Here is a 20,446-nt window from a genome sequence, read left to right as displayed (position 1 = left end):
TATGTAAATAATCTATTGTCAGTATTTGAGTAATGCCCAACTTAAATGTGGCAATCAGTCAGTCTTATTTATTGAGCACTTAGTGTGTACAGAGCCCTGTACTAAGCCTTTGGGAGAGTACACTAAATATACACACCTGGTAGAAACAGATAGTTAATTGTGGTCTTAGAATAGCATTACACATGTATCTTATTTATACATTTACTTCTTTTCAAAGAGATTGTAGAATGTGATCATTGTTGAAGTGAGATGTGTTTGTTTCATTTGATTCCGCGGGTCGGTAAACTGGAACACCAGATTATAGAGATTCCAGTTTGATTACCCATTTCTAAACTATGAGATCCTTTTCATGAACATTTGTCTTAAACGCTTTTTGACTTCTTATTTGGTAGGTATTTGGTTATGGAATTGATGGATGCTAACTTGTGCCAGGTTATTCATATGGAATTGGACCATGAAAGAATGTCTTACCTTCTTTATCAGATGCTTTGTGGAATTAAACATCTCCATTCAGCCGGGATCATCCACAGAGTAAGTGGTGATGATGTATTCATTCATAGTCAGTCATATTTATTAAATGTTTACTGTGTGCAAAGCACTGTACTAAACGCTTGGGAGAGGACAGTCCAACAGTAAACAGTGACATTTCCTGCCCACTACAATCTCACAGTTTAGCGGGGGGGAGACAGAATTGATTTCTACATTTTTGTAATGAAATGGTGATTGACCTTGAAAAGCACTCCACGAAGTAGAAGATGAGTTTCCTGTCCTCAAGGAGCTTACGGTCTAATGAAACATTTACTTCGATTTAACTGAAATTCCAATTCTTAGGTCCCCAAGTTTTAGAAGATTTTGTTTTAAGAATCTGATTGGTGATTGGCTCGTAGGCATTTAACAAATAGCATAGATATTATTACTATTAGTATTGTGGGAGCCGATGTGGGCTCCCTGGGAGACATCATGTTTGTTGAGGTGGGGGTAAGAATGGGGAGGGGTTCACCAGAGCAAACTGTGACATCATTCCTGCCCTGGAGAAACCGAGTTCAATCTGGCCCCGGAGAAAGCTCACAAGCCTCCCTTCAGTTTAATGGAATAAACTCCTAAACTTGATCCACAAATGGGGCTGACAGGGCCCCATACTCCCCATCTTTCCTTTTTGCCGATCAAAAGTAAGGGAAAAGGTTGGGGAGATGTTTCAGGTCGACTGCTTGGGGAATCCAGACTGCTTTTTGCTGGCAGTTTCAAAACATGGCCTGGATTTTTTTTTTTTTTAACTCCCCAGTGGTTGTGTTGTAGCCAGGAAAGCCTGGTGTCTTTTTGCTAGCATCTAACCCCTCTTCAGGCCTACTGAAACGCCGCACTCTTGGGCTGACTGCATCGTGTGCGGTATTAGAGCCAATTGAAATGGGTCAGCATTTTTTTGGATGGTATGTACTTGATCTCGAATAGTGCAGAAAATAAAGGTATTTTCGGAGTGTATTCTAAAGCGCTTGTATCACAACTGGGACCTTTAGTTTCAAGTGGCCTCACTGGACTAAGAATTAATGGGGAACAATAATAAGACCAGGAGCATGACTCTTGTTCTGTGAAACGAGCCTCCTTGACTGTTTTGTACTCTCTTCAAGCTTTTAACTATCAATCAATTGTATTTATTGAGCACTTACTGTGTGCAGAGCAGAGCATTTGGGAGAGTACAGTGCTGCAGAATTAGCAGTCACGTTCCCTGCCCATAATGACCTTAGAGTGTACAGGAACTAGACTGAACTGCTCATTCGAGAACACTAAATAGTAGCAAGTTAATATCATTCGTGCAAAAAGTTGGCAATTTTACACCCTCCTTCCTCACTTTGGATTCGGATCCATTTTTTTCCCTCTCTGTAGCAGAGATGAATTTCTTTTCCTTGAAAGTGAAATCTAGTGCTGCCACCAAGTGTTAAATGGGAGAGACATCGTTACTATGAAATTTAGCTCACATTGGCTACCATCAGTCATTTATTGAGCACGCACTGGATGCCGACCACCCTACTAAGTGCTTGGGAGAGTTGGGAGACACGCTCCCTGCCCACAGCAAGCTTGCAGTCTAGAGTTTACAAAACGTAACCTCAAAAAGAAACATGCGACTACCCCTCCCCATTCAAAATCCTCCCCTCACCCAGTTTGTTTTTTACTGATTATTATGATGCCATAAATCCAGTATGGCCAAGTTGTGATACTTTCTGGACTGCAGCAATGTCACAGCATACAGATCCCACGTTACGGCTCTTAGGCTGTCACTCTGTAGCTTGAGTTGAGGCAGCCCAGAACACAGAGGAGCCAGATGAACCACTACCCAACTGAGGCACTGGTCCACTGGTCCGGTCCTGAGATGCTTCAGTTTTAAGCCCCAGCTTTGTGGTAGCCAACGACAGCTGGAGCACGGGTTAACCTAAAAGCCCTGAGGGGCTGGAGAGTGGGTTGAGTCCGAGGGCAACACCTTTGCCCTCTCCTGATAGAGCGGGCCTCCACTGGTCATGTATGCCAGTCCTCCCATTTCTGAGAAGCAGTGGGGCCGTGGAAATAACCCGGTCCTCAGAGCCAGAGAGCCAGAGGACCTGAGTTCTAATCCTGGCTCTACCACTTATCTGCCTTGTGACCCTAGGCACCTCACTTCACTTCTCTGGGCCTCAGTTTCCTCATCTGCAAAATAGGGGTTCAAGACTTGTTCTCCATCGATCAATCAATTGTATTTATTGAGTTCTGACTGCGTGCAGAGCACTAAGCACTTGGGAGAGCCCCCTCGTTAGATTGGGAGGTCCATGTGACTGAATCTGGCCTGATTATCTTATATCTACCCAAGCTCTTAGTACAGTACTTGGTACCAAGTGAGCACTTAACAAATGCCACAATTACTAATAAGTTCCTTCTCCTCCCTTTACTTACCTCCTTTTCAGACATGAGAACGGCTAATCGATTTTCGTCAGGAACTGGGGCCTCGGGACGATTTTGTTTTAAAGCCATTTTTTCCATTTGGTGGATTTGATTTTATTAATTGAAGCCATTTATTCTCCAGGATTTAAAACCCAGCAACATAGTAGTAAAATCAGACTGCACTCTCAAGATCCTTGATTTTGGCCTGGCCAGGACAGCATGTACGAATTTTATGATGACTCCATATGTAGTAACGAGATATTACCGAGCACCAGAAGTTATCCTTGGAATGGGCTACAAAGAAAACGGTGAGAGCACGATTTGTACAGAAATCCATTCTTAGAATTAGTGGACGATTCACGAAGCAATGAAGAGAACTCTAACTGTTCTATAAATTGCAAAATAGACAAATTGTTTTGACCCTACAGTCAATCTGTAGAATTGAAAACAATTCATTTTCTGGGAAGCATTAGAAATAGCTGATTTTTAAATTGGGAAAGCTTCCTGTTGAAGCTGTTCACGCTGAGCCCTCTGGGGAAGGCTCTTGTCCTCTTTTTCAGTCGTAAGCTATTTTAAAGGGAAACAAAGGCATTTTTGGTTCCTGCCATGTCTTCATGACTAAATGACCCAAGAGGAGCTTGTTCTTTCCACTGGCAAACTACAGATCCATTCCCCCTGTGTCCCCTCCAGGAGCAGAGCTGCAGTTCCTGGCATTTGGCTGGTAGCGGAAATTCATTTCCCACAGGGAGCCAAGATTCATGGGGGAGGTGAAAATCCTTGAAGAAAGGAAAGGCTAGAGAAGAGAAATTGGCAGCCGCTTTCTGCTCCAGTCCTCTGATTTCCCTGCTTTCTTTTCAGTATGCGGGCGCCCCACAAAACACACACACATACACACACACACCCCCTCCATGTCTCCTGCACTATGGTTGTAGGGTTCAGGACCCGGGGCTGGGGGGAAATCAGAATAAGTTCCCATCCATAAGGAGACCCTTGCTGATTCAACCCCTCCTGGAGGACCATTGGAAATACTGCCCATTTGACCTGGTGGAATTACAGTAAGAGTAGAGAATTGGCCTACGGAAGTATCCAAATAAACTCAGATTGAAGCCTTTGGGCGGGGGCGGGAAATGAGTTTTTCAAATGGTGCTCTTTGAAAGGTCGGTGTGGGACTGTTTTTCGGCTAATTCTTTCATCTATGTTCTCATTGAACCTAATGGTTGGTAGTGGATATCTGGTCTGTTGGGTGCATTATGGCAGAAATGGTCCTCCATAAAGTCCTGTTTCCGGGAAGAGACTGTATCCTTCACAATGGCTTAGAGAAGTAGAAAGGAAATCGATGTTGTGTGTATAATTAGCGGAGCTTTAGAACGGAGCGGAGACATACCCACATGGTTTATCAGAAGCAGATAGTTTTGTCTGCATTGGCTCTGTCAAATTGAAAGCTTGAAGGGAAAAAAGGAGGGCAACATTAGACAAAAACTCATTTCTATCTAGCAATTTGTTTGTTTTTCCATGTTTGTGTGTCTAGTGTAGATGCTGAAATTCTCTCCCTTCTCCTCCCCGCCCCTTTATTTTGTTCATGACACTTCATAATTTTATCATTTCATTTTATTTTCAGTTGATATCTGGTCAGTGGGGTGCATCATGGGAGAACTGGTGAAAGGTTGTGTGATATTCCAAGGCACTGATCGTATCCTTCCCCAGTCATCCTTGACCCCACCTCCCAGCCGCCCTGTCCAAAACTTCCCGAGGCCAAAACAATATGCTTTATTATCTGCAGCATGAGAGCTCAGAAAGGAAACTTCCTTCTTCTTGAGTATGGGTTCTGAATGGTCTGATTATCATGTTTGCTGAAGGAGCTGCGCTTTACCAAACTGCCAAGTTTTATCTTTTCTTCCCCTCCGCATGACAGTCTGCAAATGTCTGCGGTCTGCAAATGCCATTTGGCTGCAAATGACCAGGAGCCTTAATGTGATGAAGTGATTATACTTAATTGGAATTTAAATAACCTTAAAATAGCTAATGAAAATGTTTAGGTCTTTTGGGGTTTTTTGTTTGGTTTTTTGAGGGGGTGTGGTGGGGCAAGTTCAGTAGCTTCAAGTGTTGGGGAAAAAAAATTGTGTGTCTCTATCAAGTAACTCTACCAGGCTAAGTTCACCATTTAAAACCACAGCAAAAGTATGCTGGACTTGTAATGTTTTACTAACCTGTCTTTAACGTTATCCATGGGGTTTACAACTTTTTCATAGCTTAAAATCTGAACAGAAATTTCTAAAACAAAATTTTTTTGAGAGACTTGGTGGAGTGCATCTATCTAGTGCTACTCTACCTAACATTTTTAATAGGGGAAATAAAGTCACCCAGTTTGTTTTTTTGTTGTTGTACCTAAAAATGCTTCAAGGTATGGCATACCATAAATAGCAGGATCGCATATTATAAAAGTTAAAATTATAGGCAGCTGATCATATTACTAAGTATTTGGTAGCATAAAGAGAGCAGTTGAGAAAATATTTTTTCATGTCTTTATCCTTCCCTTGCACATGCATTCTTTGATTCTTAGTCCATCTTTTCACCCTAACACATTTTTTTACATACATTTTACCTCAGTTGCATGTATGCTATGTTTAATAGGTTCATTAATCTTGCTTTTTACGAATGCTTACTGTCCTCCGCTAGTTGTTACATGTTTTTACAGCCCCCCCCACCCAGTTTTGTGGGTTTATTATTTTGTTCTCACTGGGTTAACATCATTTTGATTTTTATAATTTTATGTTTTCCAGATGACAACTTTTAACCTGTATACTAAACGAAAACTGATTTTTTTTTATTTGGAAGAGCTACATATAGTAGATAAAAATCACTGCATATCATCAGCCATTTTCAAGTTAAAGAGCTTTCATACTATGTATATAGCTAGAGAAGGATATTTGATCTGCTTGGTTTTATCATTTATGTTCATCATCCAGCTGTGTATCTACTATGTTCTTTATGGCAAATAGGGGCTGAGCATTTGCCCATTAAGTGATAAGTGTTTGGAGAAATTAATTGTTCAGCCAAATTTAGCACTACTCTCGCAACTCCAGTTCTTCCGTTCCAGACCTTGAAAAAAATTTGCCTTGACTCTGTAAGTAAACTCCCGTAAGGAAAAATTTCACCCAATTTAAAATTAAAATTCAGAGCAAGTGCCTTTCTTGCCAAGTATGAAGTTACAGCTCTCCAGCTCTTATGCATTAACCTGTGTGGTTTGTCAAGGAGGACTTGAGTGCCAGAGAGGGAAGGTTTTTATATTAATGTGAAATGATAGTAAGGATTCTAGTGTAGCCTGTGTGTTTATAAAAGCACAAAGAATAGCAATAGTATTTAAGGGCTTACTCTGTGGTAAGCACTGTACTAAGCACTGGGGTAGATACAGGACCATCAGGTCGTCCATGTGGTGCTAACAGTTTAAGTAGTAGAGAGATCAGATCCATATACTGCCATCTTTGACAAGTTCTGTTCTCCTCTTCCCAGGTTGGAGGCTGGAGATATGAATGTCTCTGGCTCCCTAACCTTGGTACCCACATAAAGCAAAATATGTTTTTGTCATCCCTAGGTAACTCTCCAGTGACTTTGATTTGCTCTTCCAGAAGCAAACGTACTAGACAGTGGTCTGATTTTTACCTCCCTTCATTAGTAATAGTATTGATAATTGAGGTAGTTGTTAAGCATTGACTATTACCAAGCACTATAGACCTGAGATAATCAAGGTGGATTCAGTCCTTGTCCCACTTGGGCCTCTCCATCTAAGGAGGAAGGAGAACAGGTATTTCCTCCCCATTTTACAGATGAAGAAATGGAGGTGAAGTTAAGTGACTTGCCTAAGGTCACCCAGCCTCCTAATTTAGACCACCATTGACTTGAGCCTTTCTTTGTAGCTTACTCTCCTCTACCCCAGGTTCCTGCTTCGTAAAGTAGGAATGTCCCTACTTCTCAGGAATGTGGGTGAGGAACAAGGGACGAGAGAGACTGAAAAACATCATAGCGGACTCAGGTACTCTTGTATGGACATCAAACCAATCAACACTAAAGCCAACAGCGTAGACATTCATTCTTTCGAGCTGTGTTCTGTTTGCGACTGGGGTGGTCCTGGGAGAAATGGTCAGGACCGACTTTCCATTCATCACGGCCAGTGACGTTTAAATTGCACGTGCCCTTGGACACAGGCAAATCAACTTGTTCTCGGGGTTCTCGTCTACCTTGGTAACTCTGGCAAGAGCCAAGTCATTTCGAGAACAACTGAGGGGAGGTGGACTCTAGGGCCCAACCCTGGCATAAGGCAAAGGAATTGTCCTGTGATCTTCCTCCTGGCCTCCTCTATGAACAGTGACCTAACCATTTACATGAATACTGCCCTACCTAAGCCGATCCCTAATCTTAGGGCAGGGGCCAGCAGCTAGAAACCAGACACTTTGTTTGGTTCAGTTGCTGGATCATAACAGTTGCTTTCAGCCCTTGTGGACGCTGATATCTTCCCTCTAGAGGCTTGTAGATTGTGGGCATTGATCACTTCGAGCCTGTTGGCCTCTCTGCAAGGCGACGAGCCTTTTTGAATGTAGCATCATGAGTGCAAGCCTGCACTGTACATTTCCTTTTCAGTAACATGCAGCATAAGAAACTGTAAATCCAAACCTTTGGGGGTGCACAATATTTCAAACTATTGCTAATTGGGAAGCAGCAGGTGGAGGGGAGGGAAGGTCTGTAGTTAAATTAACTGGTCATCAAACTTGAGCTGATTTCAGCACTCTTCTGAATGAAAGGTGCCGCTTTGTATTCCGTGGATGTAAATCTTTTCAGTTACGTTTTCCTAAAGAGACCCTATAGATATTGATCAGTGGAATAAAGTTATTGAACAATTAGGGACACCATCAACCGACTTCATGAAGAAGCTACAGCCTACTGTGAGGAATTATGTAGAAAACAGACCCAAATATCCTGGTATCAAATTTGAAGAGCTTTTCCCAGATTGGATATTCCCATCAGAATCGGAAAGAGACAAATTGAAAAGTAAGAGGTCTTTTCATGCTTTGTATAAATTGCTTCCCTAATGCAGATACACTTTTTATTTCCCAAATATTTGGCGGTTTCTGAGGTATTTTATGACCCTTTCAAAAGTGTTAGTGATGTTAAACACATACTAGGAACCATGTACTATGTGCTGAACCTTGGGAAAGACCATCAGATTGGACACGGTCCCTGTCCCACAGAAACCTCACATTTTAAGATGGGGGTGGGAGGGGGCTCTAGGATTTGAATCCCTGTTTTTATACATGAGGGAACTGAGGCCCCAAGAAGTTAAGTGACTCGCCCGAGGTCACACAGCAGGCAAATAGAGAGACAGGGATTAGAACCCAGGGCTCCAGAGGACTAATTCCATATTCTTTCCACTAGTTTTAGCCCAGAAATGGGATGATTCAGTGTTCTAAATGCCAAGGAGGATAGTCAGCTGGTCCACGTAGCTATGGGAGCTCTGGCCAGGATTGTGACAGTTAATTAGGGATATTTATTTAGTTAGTGCTTACTGTGTGCAGAACATTGTACTTAGCGCTTGAGGGAGTACTATAATTGGTAGACATGATCTTTATTTTCAAGGAGCTCACAGTCTACTGCATCCAGAGTGCTTGAGAGATCGGGTCCCTGCCCTCAAGGAGCGTACGGCCTACTGTGTGCAGAGTACTGAATTGAACAATTGGGAAAGTACAGTAGAGTTAGTAGACACGATCCCAACCATCATGGAGCTTAGTCTACTTTGGGCAGAGCACGGTACTGAGCACTTGGGAGAGCCCAAAAGAATTAGTGGACTTGATCACAGCCATCATGGAGCTTACAGTCTTCTGAGTGCAGAACACTGTACTGAGCGCTTTGGAGAATCCAGTAGAGTTGGTAGACATGATTCCTGCCCTCAAGGAGAGAAAAGCCTAGCAGAAGACATTACAGTTCTGCTTCTCTGAGGGAAGCAGCGGAAGTATAATAATAATCATAATAATGGTATTTGTTAAGCGCTTACTTTGTGCCAAGCACTGTTCTAAGCACTGGAGTAGATACAAGGTAATGAGGTTGTCCCACGTGGGGCTCACAGTCTTACTTCCCATTTTACAGATGAGGTAACTGAGGCACAGAGAAGTTAAGTGACTTGTTCAAGGTGTCACAGCAGACAAGTGGCAGAGCCAGAGTGCGGTTGTAATTCCATGGGCCTCCACACCTGAGTGTTTCCCGACCTCGGCTGCACCTCTGGCGGAAAGACTGCCCATTCCCACCTCTCTGATCCCATCTCCTGATCTCCTCCCCCGGAGGCAGAATTGAGGAGGAAGTCAGTCAAACCCAATAACTTTTTTCTCTTTTCAACCACCTAGCACAGTGCTTTGCACACAGTAAGTGCTCCATAAATATGATTGAATGAATGAACGAATGAAGTTTGAGATGGTTTTCATGGCCCCTGCCTTTTTAACCAACATTTAACCAGTGCGGGCTCTGCTGCTAGAAATTTCTTCCAAAGCAAAGATTCCCACCTTTGACATCTCGTCATCCGAGCTCCCGGATAACTTTCCCCATCTATGCAGCCATAGCCAGCATGACAGCATTTGCCCAAGTTTTATTTCTCAAGTAATTAAGAGCCATACGCTTTATGACTCTGTTCACGTTGACACATCTCCTCTTTCTCTTTCTAGCCAGTCAAGCTAGAGATTTGTTATCCAAAATGTTAGTAATAGATCCCGACAAGCGAATCTCTGTAGATGAAGCCTTACGGCATCCATATATAACGGTCTGGTATGATCCTGCTGAAGCAGAAGCAGTAAGTATGTCTTCACTGTGCATGGCTCTAACTTTCCCTTTCTGGGGTTGCCGTTTTGGTACCATGTCCATGGGTGGGCTTCCTTTCTTAGTCAATCAGTCGTATTTATGGAGTACTTACTATGTACAGAGCACTGTACTAAGCACTTGGGAGAAGCCAGCGCAATAGAATTATCAGATACAATCCCTGCACATAACGAGCTTACGGTCTAGAAGGGGAGACAGACAGACAGAATAAATAAGTAGTTTGTAATATGTAATTTAAAGACATGTACATAAGTGCTGCAGGGTTGCGGTTGGGGCATATATCGTGTCCAAATCAACCAGTCATTTATTGAGCACTTACTGCATGCAGGGCACTGTACTAAGTGCTTGGGAGAGTACAACACAACAATATAACAGACACATTCCCTGCCCACAATAAGTTTACACTCTAGAGATGAGTTTACAGTGCAGAGGTCACAGATCAAAGTGCATAAATGACGCAGAAGGGAGAACGAGCTGGGGGAAAGAGAGCTTAATTGGGGAAGGCCTCTTGGAGGAGGTGTGACCTGAGTGATGCTTTGAAGAGACACATTTATCCCCAGAAGAGCCACACATCCGTGCCCACCACGATGTTTGTTATGAGGGTTTCTTTCATTTTTCTAGCGTCTCAGATCAGAGAGTGCCCCCAGTTTTCTACTCGATAAGATTGTTCTCATTCCAAACTGAAGAGGAATTCATCGCAAAAATACGTTCAACGTGTGAAGATGGGCCCCTTAAATAGCGTGACTCTCCCATTTCTCCTTTTATTTTTCACTAGGTTATTTGTGTATTTTCATTTTGGCAGTATTTGACAGCTTTTCCCCTTTCCATTTTTAGCCACCACCTCAAATCTATGATGCCCAGTTGGAGGAAAGAGAGCATGCTATTGAAGAATGGAAAGGTAATGACTGGAAGAGGTTATTTTTGTTAACTAGGAGTCACCACCCCCCCCCCTTTTTTTTTTTAATCAAGACTCCCACGCCGATCAAATTTTTCCAGAGTTGTGATGACTGAAAATTTGACCACTTCATTATACAACACTGTTGAAAGTTCAGTTTATTTGGAGTGGTTTTAAATCCTCACCCCAGAGCATGACCTTATTGTCACGTTGCTTCAAGTACATCCATTAGAGACTGATAGTTTTTCAGCTTCCGTCCAAAAGTTCTTGTCATGACACTGTTTTGTGTTGGACTTTCCCAAGCGCTAGTACAGCACTTAGTCAACACTCAGAAAATATCACCAGTCGATTGATTAATTGGCCAGATCTTGGTTGTCCCAGAGTGTTTTGCGAACAGCATTTTATTTTCATTTGAGAAGCAGCATGGCGTAGTGGATTCAGCGTGAGCCTCGGAGTCCGAAGGACCTGGTTTCTAATCCCGGCTCTGCCACATATCTACTGTGTGACCTTGGGCAAGTCACTTTTCACTTTTCTGGGCCTCATTTACCTCATCTGTAAAATGGGGATTAAGAGCGTGAGAGAACGAGCCTCTGGGAATCTCTTGGGAAATCCCGTGGTACTGTTTAGTTATCCTGACTGACAAGCCCTAAATGCACCGTGGCTGGCCCACCCTGAGGAGCCCTTGGCCCCCTGCACCCTCACTGTGGGAGATAAGTGGCTGGGTGTTTTGCCTACCCCTCAAACTTCACATGTTCTAAACAGAACTATCTTCCCACCCAAACCCTGCCCTACCCCTGTCTTTCCCATCACTGTAGACCACAACACTATCCTTCCTGTCTCACAAGCCCGTAACTGTGGCACTGCCCTCGACCCATCTTTCTCCAGCCCACTTATTCAATCTGTCACCAAATCCTGTCAGTTCTACCTTCATGGCATTGCTAAAATCCATCCTTTCCTCTCCATCCAAACTGCTGCTTATTCATCCAAGGCCTTATATCTTGCCTTGACCTTTACTTCAGCCTCTTCACTGAAATAAACATTTATTTCATGTCTCCCCACTCCTCAGTAACTTCCAGTTTTTACCCATCCACTTATGCATCAAACAGAAAGTCCCTACCATTGATTTGAAAGCCCTCAGTCAGCTCTCCCCCTCCTACCTTTACCTCACCAATCTCTCACTACAATCCACTTCCCTCCTCTGACACCAGCCTAGACCCTGTAGCTCTATCTTGGCGTCGACCTCTTGCCCACCTCCACCCTCTGGTCTGAAACTCCCTCCCCATAGCTGGCAGACCACCACTCTCCCCACCTTCAAAATGGTCTTAAAATCATGTCTCCTCCATGAGGTTCTCCCTGACTAAGCCCTCATTTCCCGTACTTCCTCTCCCTTGTGCATCACCCGTGCACTTGGACCTGTGCCCTTAAGCACTTGATATTCTTCCCACGCTGAGCCCCACGACCCCCTTAGGTACTTATCCATAATTTATTTTAATGTCTAGATTGTAAATTCATTGTGGGCAGGGATCATGTGTACCAACGCTGTTGTGTTGTCCTCTCCCAAGAGCTTAACAGAGCATTCAATAAATGCCATTGATTAATTCTGAGCCCCCCATTAGCTCCTTGGGCCAACCCAGGAAGCCTGATATTCATTCCCTCAGCTCAGCATGCTTCTTCAAAAGGTAGTTAACTGCATCAGTTTGGAATTAGATCACCTTTCTTGAAAATTTCTGAAGCTTCAAAGACATAAAGGGTGAGAAATTGATCTCGGAAATATCTTCCCCTCTCTTCAAGAATTAATATACAAAGAAGTAATGGACTGGGAAGAAAGAAGCAAGAATGGTGTGTTAAAAGATCAATCTTCAGGTTAGTCGTTGGTTTACCAGCTTTATATGCAGTCTTTTTCTCTTTTCTAAAGCCCGGCTGTAGTATGCTTTGTGGCAGTGACAGATCATGAAGGATTAGCTGATCACCTTTTTCCAGGAAAGTGAGAATCTTGTTATAGGGCAGGGAAGTCCAAGTTCCAGCAACCGAACCATTTCAAGAGAAACCGTGCCCTAGGGAGAGTGAATCCAGAGATCAGCTTTTCCAAGAGAGCTTTTTTTTTTCCTTTTAATTCGATTTCGCACAGCAAAGGTGAGAAACCTAGACCGTATGAGATGGAGCACAGCTTCCAGTCAGCAGGCATAGTGACTTTGGGGGACAGTTTCTTCCCCCACTCCTCTTTGACTGCCTCACTCTGGGGCTCCTGGGATGGGAGAGCCCCCAGAGCTGCTAAAGTGAGGAAGGTCTCATCTGAATGACCTCCAGCTGCAGGTCATTCAGCTCCTTTGGGATTGGCTATAGCTGATGTCTCCTTGGCTTCTTCATTGGAGGAGAGGGCAGCCGTGGTCATTTGGGGTGTAAACCCCCCCAATTGGGTTAATCCAATGGGAGTCCGAAAATAATAACATTTAAAGGAATTTTGTATCTTCTCTCACTGTCCCCCTGGAAACCAGATTATATTAGCCAAAGTGGATCTACCGTACAGTTCCACATTTTCAAAGTCAGAGAAATGAGTAAGGGAAGAGACACGGGATGCAGTGATGTAGTGAGTTGTGTTTGTTCTCTCCTGGGGTAGGTGAGGAGGGGGAGGTGGGGTATAAAAATGAGCAGAGCAGTGAGAGAAAGAATGAAAGCCTTTAAGAGTAGTGCACACATTGGGCACTTCAAGTGAGAATATGGATATTTACTCTTTTATACTTAGTATTACTCTGGGTTTTAGGAAATGAGAAACTTTGTATTAAAAAAAGCTGGGCCAGAAAAAAGAGTGTATCTTTCCCCGGGGGACTAAGGATCTGGAGGAAAGGAATGGAAATAGTAGTCCTGATGCCTTGTTGTTGGAAGCATCGCCGTGCCTCAGATTTGATTACATCTGGTTTACTTAGCACAGATGCAGCAGTGAATAGCAACACCACCCCGTCCCAGTCATCCTCTATCAATGACATTTCGTCCATGTCAACAGAGCAGACATTGGCATCCGACACGGACAGCAGCCTCGACGCCTTGACAGGACCCCTGGAAGGTTGTCGATGATCCGTTAGACATTGCAGACTTAAAGTTAGAAAAAGGACTCTTGCTTCCTTTGGGCCTGAATCGCTTGTAAGTTAATGGAAACCGAGTAGAGAAACTCTGTGTCCTGCATGTCCTAGTAACGCAATGCCTATGCTCTTACTCAGTCGTAATACGATTGCCCGCTTAATGTTGTAGAATGAAAGCAAAGTCTAAAAAAAAAAAAAAAAAACCACAGCAACAAAGACCTGTCGCGAACCCTTTCATTTGAGCTTATTTCAGGTGAGCAGTTCCAGTAGATGACAAAGTAACCGGTCCCGGAGACCACAGTAGCCAGCATGGGGGGTTTCTGTCTGGCCAACCTCTGAATCATCCACATCTGAGTCCAGAAGTTTGCGGTGTTTTACTTGGTAGGTTCACTTTCCCGGATTCTCCTCTTTAGGGATTCAGAGATCATGTGTCTTTCCAGATTGTGCTTTGAGAAACTTTGCAAGCCACATAAATACAAGCATCCATTAGAGCATGCTTCACCGAATGTATTTGGCTCTTGGGCTTCGGAAATATTTAAATTTGTTTTGATGCACGACTCAATTTTGTCTTTATGGGGCTCTCCAATATTTTGGCTGAGGGTAAAATATCTTAATACATACATACGTATAACTTGTATGTTCTTCATTATCAAACCAAAGCATTTGCAGAGGCCCTACTTTAGATCCTCTTCTAAATTCTTTTAGTTCTTGGATGACTCAGAATTGGAGAGGTAACATGCTAAAAACGAATTCTGCTACCCACAATCTCATCTGTGTCCCATTTATCAAAATTCTGCCTCGATTTCCATACTTTGTCCAGTTTTTATTAGTTCTCACACTTAAAACCAGCAGCCCTCTTTGAAAACTGTTGTTCATCAAAGTATCCTGGGACTTGACAGGTTAATCAGTTGACGTATTTCTAACAGTGGGACCTGATATAGAGATTTTTATATCCACCTATCACTGCCAATGCCGGAAATCCATTTACAAATATCTTATTTTTCCGGTAAAGCTGGACAGACTTTTTTTCCCATCTGAAATTAGTGGTGAACTCAAATGAAATTCTAGATTATTAGTCCAGGTTCATCCTATTTCTTGAGTTGCAGACTGTGGTGACCAGATTAAATACCAGTCTGTTTTTTTATGTTATGGTGGCGATTTGCTTTTTTGAAAGGCCTGTGAAAGGAGCCATTCTGACAATACAAGCCACTCCATGCCTTCATTCCTCAGGTGTCCTGTGAAAAGTCTTTAGAAAGCCCTTATCCCTTGTGATTAGCCAAAGTGAAGATCAGTGATCCTTTTTGGAGGCAGGGATCATGAGATAAAGAAAAACCAGTTCAGTATTTTGTGATCTGTTTCCACTGTTCACTGGAAAAAAGCACCAATTTTATTTTCCGTTTGTATTGGTCGAGAGACTGAGTAGCTCTAGGGCACTGCAAAACTGGAGCATTCAAACCATTTAAATTTCAGCTCTGCTAACAATGTCTTTTCCCCCTCATGAACCTCTTATGTTGTCATTTTGAAAACTCTAGTATTCTAGTGGATGTATTTTTGGGAGTTGTTGGATCTAAATAGCTTGTCAAAGTACAATGTCAAAACAAGGCTCTGTCTGCACCATTTTGTCAAGTCGTTCATCTTGTCATTGGAATTTGGAAACAGTTTGGTGCTAGACTGAGAAAGCAAGTTGGGGTTATTCTTTGAAGAAAAAAAGTGGTTTTCTATTGAACATTGTGAACCAGACAAATTTTACTAGAAAATACAAATATGGTGATAAGATTCAGGCAGGAACATCTAAAGAACTATAGTAAAAAATTTTTCTCCTTTGGTGGAGAGAGAGAGAGAGAGAGAGAGAGAGAGAGAGAGAGAGAGAGAGAGTGTGTGTGTGTGTGTGTGTGAGAAATGACCTCTTGGCACAGAATCTTTGCAGAGGGGCATCAGCAGATGTTTAATTTACTTTTTTTATTTTAACTGGAGGGAGGGGTGGGGAGCCAGTTTTCGTTATTCTTTTGGAAGTTCATCGTGGGGGGATGGAAGGAGGACACTTTTAAATGTAGCACCTTAAAGCTTAAGAGGGCCCTGAATGAAATAGCCCAGCTTACCCAAAGGGAACTAATGAATGGAGCCCGTTACACTTGGTCTGTTCTCCACAGCCTGCATTGTAACCCATTCGTTTTTAAGTGCAATTCTTGATGTTTGTCTTAATCTGTCAAGTCCCAGCTGATTTGCCTCTGAGGCCTTCATAGGAGCCATCTGTGTTATGGTGGACTCTCCCTGAAGTAATGTTCAATGAGTTTGTTTTTTTATGATGGTTCCAAGACTTAAAACCCACAGTACCAGAGGCAACGCATTTTCCACCGCATTTTAAGAATTCCCATCTCCTCTGGACCCGTACCACCACATTTATGGGCAGCAGTCCTCTAGTGGGAAGTATCACCGGGCCTCAGATTTTATTACATCTGGTTTACGTAGCACAGATGCAGCAGTGAATAGCAACGCCACCCCATTTGTCATCCTCTGTCAGTCACGTTTCACCCATCATGGACAGCGGGGTCTGCTGCAAAGAGCACTATCTGAGTTAGGTGAACCCTGGAGGAGCCTGAAACGGGATAGGAATGCTGTTAGAATTTTAATTTTATTTTACTTGTTGGGGGGGCACTTCAGTTTTATTCATGTAATGTGGGGTGCACTTGGACCGGAGAAATTCCCATTTTTGACTTCTTGTAAAGCCCAGAGTTCTGGGGACCATGGAATTTGCCATTTGGAACTATTACCAAAAATTCAATGGAAACTTCAAGCCAAAAAATGTGTCTCCTTTCGGGCGTCATGATGGTTGTGCTCTATTACTGTGATTGTCGATGTCTTGTGCCCCCTTGACAAATGAAGCCACTTCCTGAGTGCAGACGAAGCTTTAATTGAACACGGTAATAGTTTATCCATTCTCCCCGCCCCTTAGCCTGTGAGTCCCATGTGGGGCAGGGACTGTATCCATTCTGATTGTATCGGATCCACCCCAGCACTTACCTCAGAGATTAACACGTAGTAAGCACTTAATACTCTAATTATTAGGTTGGGATATTTAGAGTCAAATTTTTGAATCAATAGAGCCTCTGGATTGTTTTCATTTTCAATGTGAATTTCAGGTGATAGTGTATAATGGAGGAAACCTTATCAAGAACACTTTGGAGAGTGGTTCCAATATATGTAGAACCTCTAGACTAAGTTCCCTGTGGGTAGGGAACATGTCTACCAACTTTGTTACATTGTACTCTCTCAAGTACTCTGCACACAGTAATCTGCTCAGTACCCTTGATTGATTATCAACATGGATTACACCGGGGCTTAATACTCATTCAGCAATTGTGCTCCTGAAAAGGAGGAAATCCGTGATTGTTAACATTCACTGATCTAAGCAGGGAACGTGGAATCACGCCAATGTTTTCTACACTTCCCCATGATTGTCAGCTATTATGCAAAGCAGGCTTTGAGTGTGAGAAACAGGGAATGATTGCAACACTTGCCATTGGTTGCGAAGTCTTGAAAAGTCAGGGTATGGTGTGATGGCTAGCATTCACAACTGAAAAGAAAAGAGAGAATGGATTTCACTGCCAATTTTAGTGAAAGTGATTTTCTAGAAGCTCCTAATAATCCCTTGACTTGCTGCTTTGCGAGTAACAGTTACACCGTATCAGAAATTTAATGTACCAAAAATTCTGTCTAACTTCAGTACTTGTGGTGGCTGCCATCAAGGTCATTGGTGCTTAATGAAGGTGTCAGAAATCAGCATTCCCCTAAATTGTACTATGTGTGATTCAGCTCATTGCAGACGTAACAATAGTATTCTAGGTTAACAGGGCAAATTTTTGAATGGAACAGACTACAGCTATTTTCCAGGAAGAAATTATGATGATCTAAGTTTTTCTATGCAAATCAATCAATGGTATGTATTGAGCACTTACTGGATGCAGGGCACTGTTCCAGCACTTAGTACAGTGCCTGGCACAGAGTAGATGCTTCACAAATACCATTAAAAAAAAAAATCATTTGGGGATTACAATGCAACAGAGTGAATAAAGCAGAAAGTGAGAGGAGGGAAGTCCCCCAGTTTTCCAGACAGGCGGAAGGGGATCATAGCTAATATTTCCATCTCCATTTCCGGCGAGGGAAGCGTGTCGGAGTGATCGAGGTTTCAGTCAGCATCAACCGTCTCTTCAGATTGACTAGAAAAAACTTACTCGTGGTTCTGTGGCGAAAACATGGCCACATTTTCCACAGGCAGTCTCAGTTTCTGGCACCTGGCTTTGGAAGCGGAACAGAGGGCGGCCACAAAAGTGGGCAGGCGACAGGTGAGGCACACAGAGGAGGAGGATTAGCAGAGGCCCAACAGGGTCAGTCAGAGCCCTTGCCGGGCCTTTGACTTGTTTTACTCGTTTTGGCCATGCTGCTCGGGATTCTTAATGGTGCTGGTTGTGGACCCCATGTACCACTTCATTTTCTCTCGTGAGGCACTTTGGGATTGTTGTAAACATAGTCGTGGGCTCAAAAGAAGCCTTGAGAATCAACCCTGTCCATTCAACCACCTCCAGGCAGAACCTAGCCAAAACCATCGCTGGTATCGATCCTGTCTTTTGCCAGAAATGGCAGATGTCCTCCAGGTCCAGGCCTGACTTCAATTCTGTTCATTCTCCCTCCTCACGGGCCCTTCTTTTCAATGAGAAAGTTCTTTTAATGGGTTTGGAGTTGTTCCTTTCAGACTTTGACGGAAGCTGCACTCTTCCTGCTGGAAAACTTCCTTCTTTATAAAGCCGCAAAGCCATGCCATCTCCTTGGTGGCTCTTGGCTAAGCTTGTTTTTAGTTGGGTAAGGTTTTTGAACAAGAAAACTGTATCAGCACACCCCAATTCTATTCAAAATGTGGCTTTTTTCCAGTTTTCTTGATTTAAGAATGGAAACGGAACTACGTTGATTTCAAGGTCAGTTTGGAGAGGAACAGAGGAACTGCATCAATGAAGGGCTTACTTTGTGCAGAACACTGTTCTTAGCACTAGGGAGCATACAATAAAGTCAGTAGATCTGATTCCCCCGCCCTCCAGGGGCTTACAGTTTACTGTGTGAGGAGCACTGTATGAAGTGTTCGGGAGAGTGCAATAGAGTTGATAGAAAGTCCCTGCTTCCTGCCTCTTCCTCCAAAATGCCATTGCTTTTGGATATTCTTTGTTAACAAAGGCCATGTGCTGGTTTCTCCTTTAAATCTACAGCACTTTCTAGCTAGTGTCTGAATCTATCAGCTCTTGCCCTAACCTGAAAAATAACACCTTTTCAGCACATCCTTTTTGGGCAGTCAGATGGGGAAGTGAACGAAAAGGGGCGGGACTGACAGCCTTATACCAACTAATTGGCTTCAGAACGGTTAACCGAACTTCAGTTCCTGTAGGTGATTTCCGAAGAGATGATTTGCTTGGAAATCCGTGTAACTAATATTTAGCCTATACTGCCTACTAAAATTGGTTCCAGTGATGCCATTTCTTCGTTCCTGTTGCTTGTGCAATACAAAGATATTCTTGTGTAATGGCGGTGACTCTCTGTGTCTCATGCTGGATTTAATTTCCAAAATAAGTTTTACCCCTCAGAAGAAACTTAGTTTTTCACTGATGGTAATTGTGCTTCCTTTGTTTTCCAGTTGATTTTTAAGTAGGCTAGCGTTTTCACAAGGCTATGGTCAGTAATTCATTTGGAACTCCTAGTTCTGTCATGTATAATTTGGTTTCCTTAAAAGCCTTTTTGAAAACTAAATGATCTTAAAACATCCTAAAGAAACTATAAGAATAAATGTTTGGATCGCAAACACTTGAGAGATATGTCTGATTTCTTTATTTTAGACATTTTGGGTCATTTGAAAATTTGCTTTCTCTCTTCGTGAAGACCTGTCAGTTTCAACTCCGCATAGCTCTGGGTCCCCTGATGCCTTCTGATATGCATGACCAAGTCTGGCATATTGCTACCCAGTTGGCAGTAGCTGGACAGCCAAAAAATGCCATCATCCCTTAAGCACTTGGATTCTCACCCCAGCCCCACTGCATTTATGTACATATCTCTTCTCAGACAATTAGTCATATTCACTGAATATTAGTCATATTCTTCTAGACTGTGAGCCCACTGTTGGGTAGGGACTGTCTCTATATGTTGCCGGCTTTTACTTCCCAAGCGCTTAGTACAGTGCTCTGCACACAGTAAGCGCCCAATAAATACGATTGATTGAAATACGATTGACTGAGGGCTTACTGGGTGCAGAGCATATTTCTAAGCACTTGGGAGAGTACAATATAGCAGAGTTAGTAGACATACTCCCTACTCTCTCCCCTATCTAATTTTTGTTGATGTCTCCCCTCGTAGATTTAGCTCTTTGTGGCCGGGGATTTTGTCTAACTACTCTATTATATTGTACTTTCCCCATTATTATTGTATGTTAAGAACTTACTATATTTCAAGCTGTGTTCTAAGTGCTTAGTACAGTGCTTTATATGTAGTAAGCATTCAATAAATACCATTGATTGACCAGATGAATTTCAAGTGAGACTTCCTACACTTGAAGTAACTTTTGTAATGTTTCTGTTTTCTGTTCATAAAAAGATCCAGCTTCTCACTTAGAATTTATTCAGAAAAACCTGTCATACTCCAAGTAATGAAACATCAAAACCTGAGGGGTTCCCTCCAC

At 42.8% G+C, this 20,446-nt stretch overlaps 1 protein-coding gene across 10 annotated transcripts in view; it reads left to right on the top strand.

Moving 5' to 3' along the window:
• Positions 1-14,878, top strand: part of MAPK9 (mitogen-activated protein kinase 9) — a 36,663-nt gene extending 21,785 nt beyond the window's left edge. For 7 of the 10 annotated variants that reach the window (XM_038770921.1, XM_038770920.1, XM_038770922.1 and 4 more), the window contains 8 exons: positions 393-531; positions 3,050-3,215; positions 4,526-4,597; positions 7,768-7,950; positions 9,612-9,736; positions 10,597-10,660; positions 12,449-12,520; positions 13,587-14,878. In XM_038770921.1, the coding sequence (XP_038626849.1) occupies positions 393-531; positions 3,050-3,215; positions 4,526-4,597; positions 7,768-7,950; positions 9,612-9,736; positions 10,597-10,660; positions 12,449-12,520; positions 13,587-13,729 (964 nt within the window). In that variant the 3' untranslated portion in view covers positions 13,730-14,878. Of the gene's footprint in view, positions 1-392; positions 532-3,049; positions 3,216-4,131; positions 4,204-4,525; positions 4,598-7,767; positions 7,951-9,611; positions 9,737-10,596; positions 10,661-12,448; positions 12,521-13,581 lie in introns of all 10 variants that reach the window. The other 3 variants (XM_038770923.1, XM_038770926.1, XM_038770924.1) reach the window with 3 other exon arrangements.
• The last annotated feature ends 5,568 nt before the right edge of the window (positions 14,879-20,446 follow it).

Source organism: Tachyglossus aculeatus, chromosome X2 (assembly GCF_015852505.1).
Source record: "Tachyglossus aculeatus isolate mTacAcu1 chromosome X2, mTacAcu1.pri, whole genome shotgun sequence".
In the NCBI taxonomy this organism is placed as follows: Eukaryota; Metazoa; Chordata; class Mammalia; order Monotremata; family Tachyglossidae; genus Tachyglossus; species Tachyglossus aculeatus.
The sequence above is the reverse complement of the archived record's forward strand: the minus strand, read 5'-3'. Positions and strand labels throughout refer to the sequence as shown.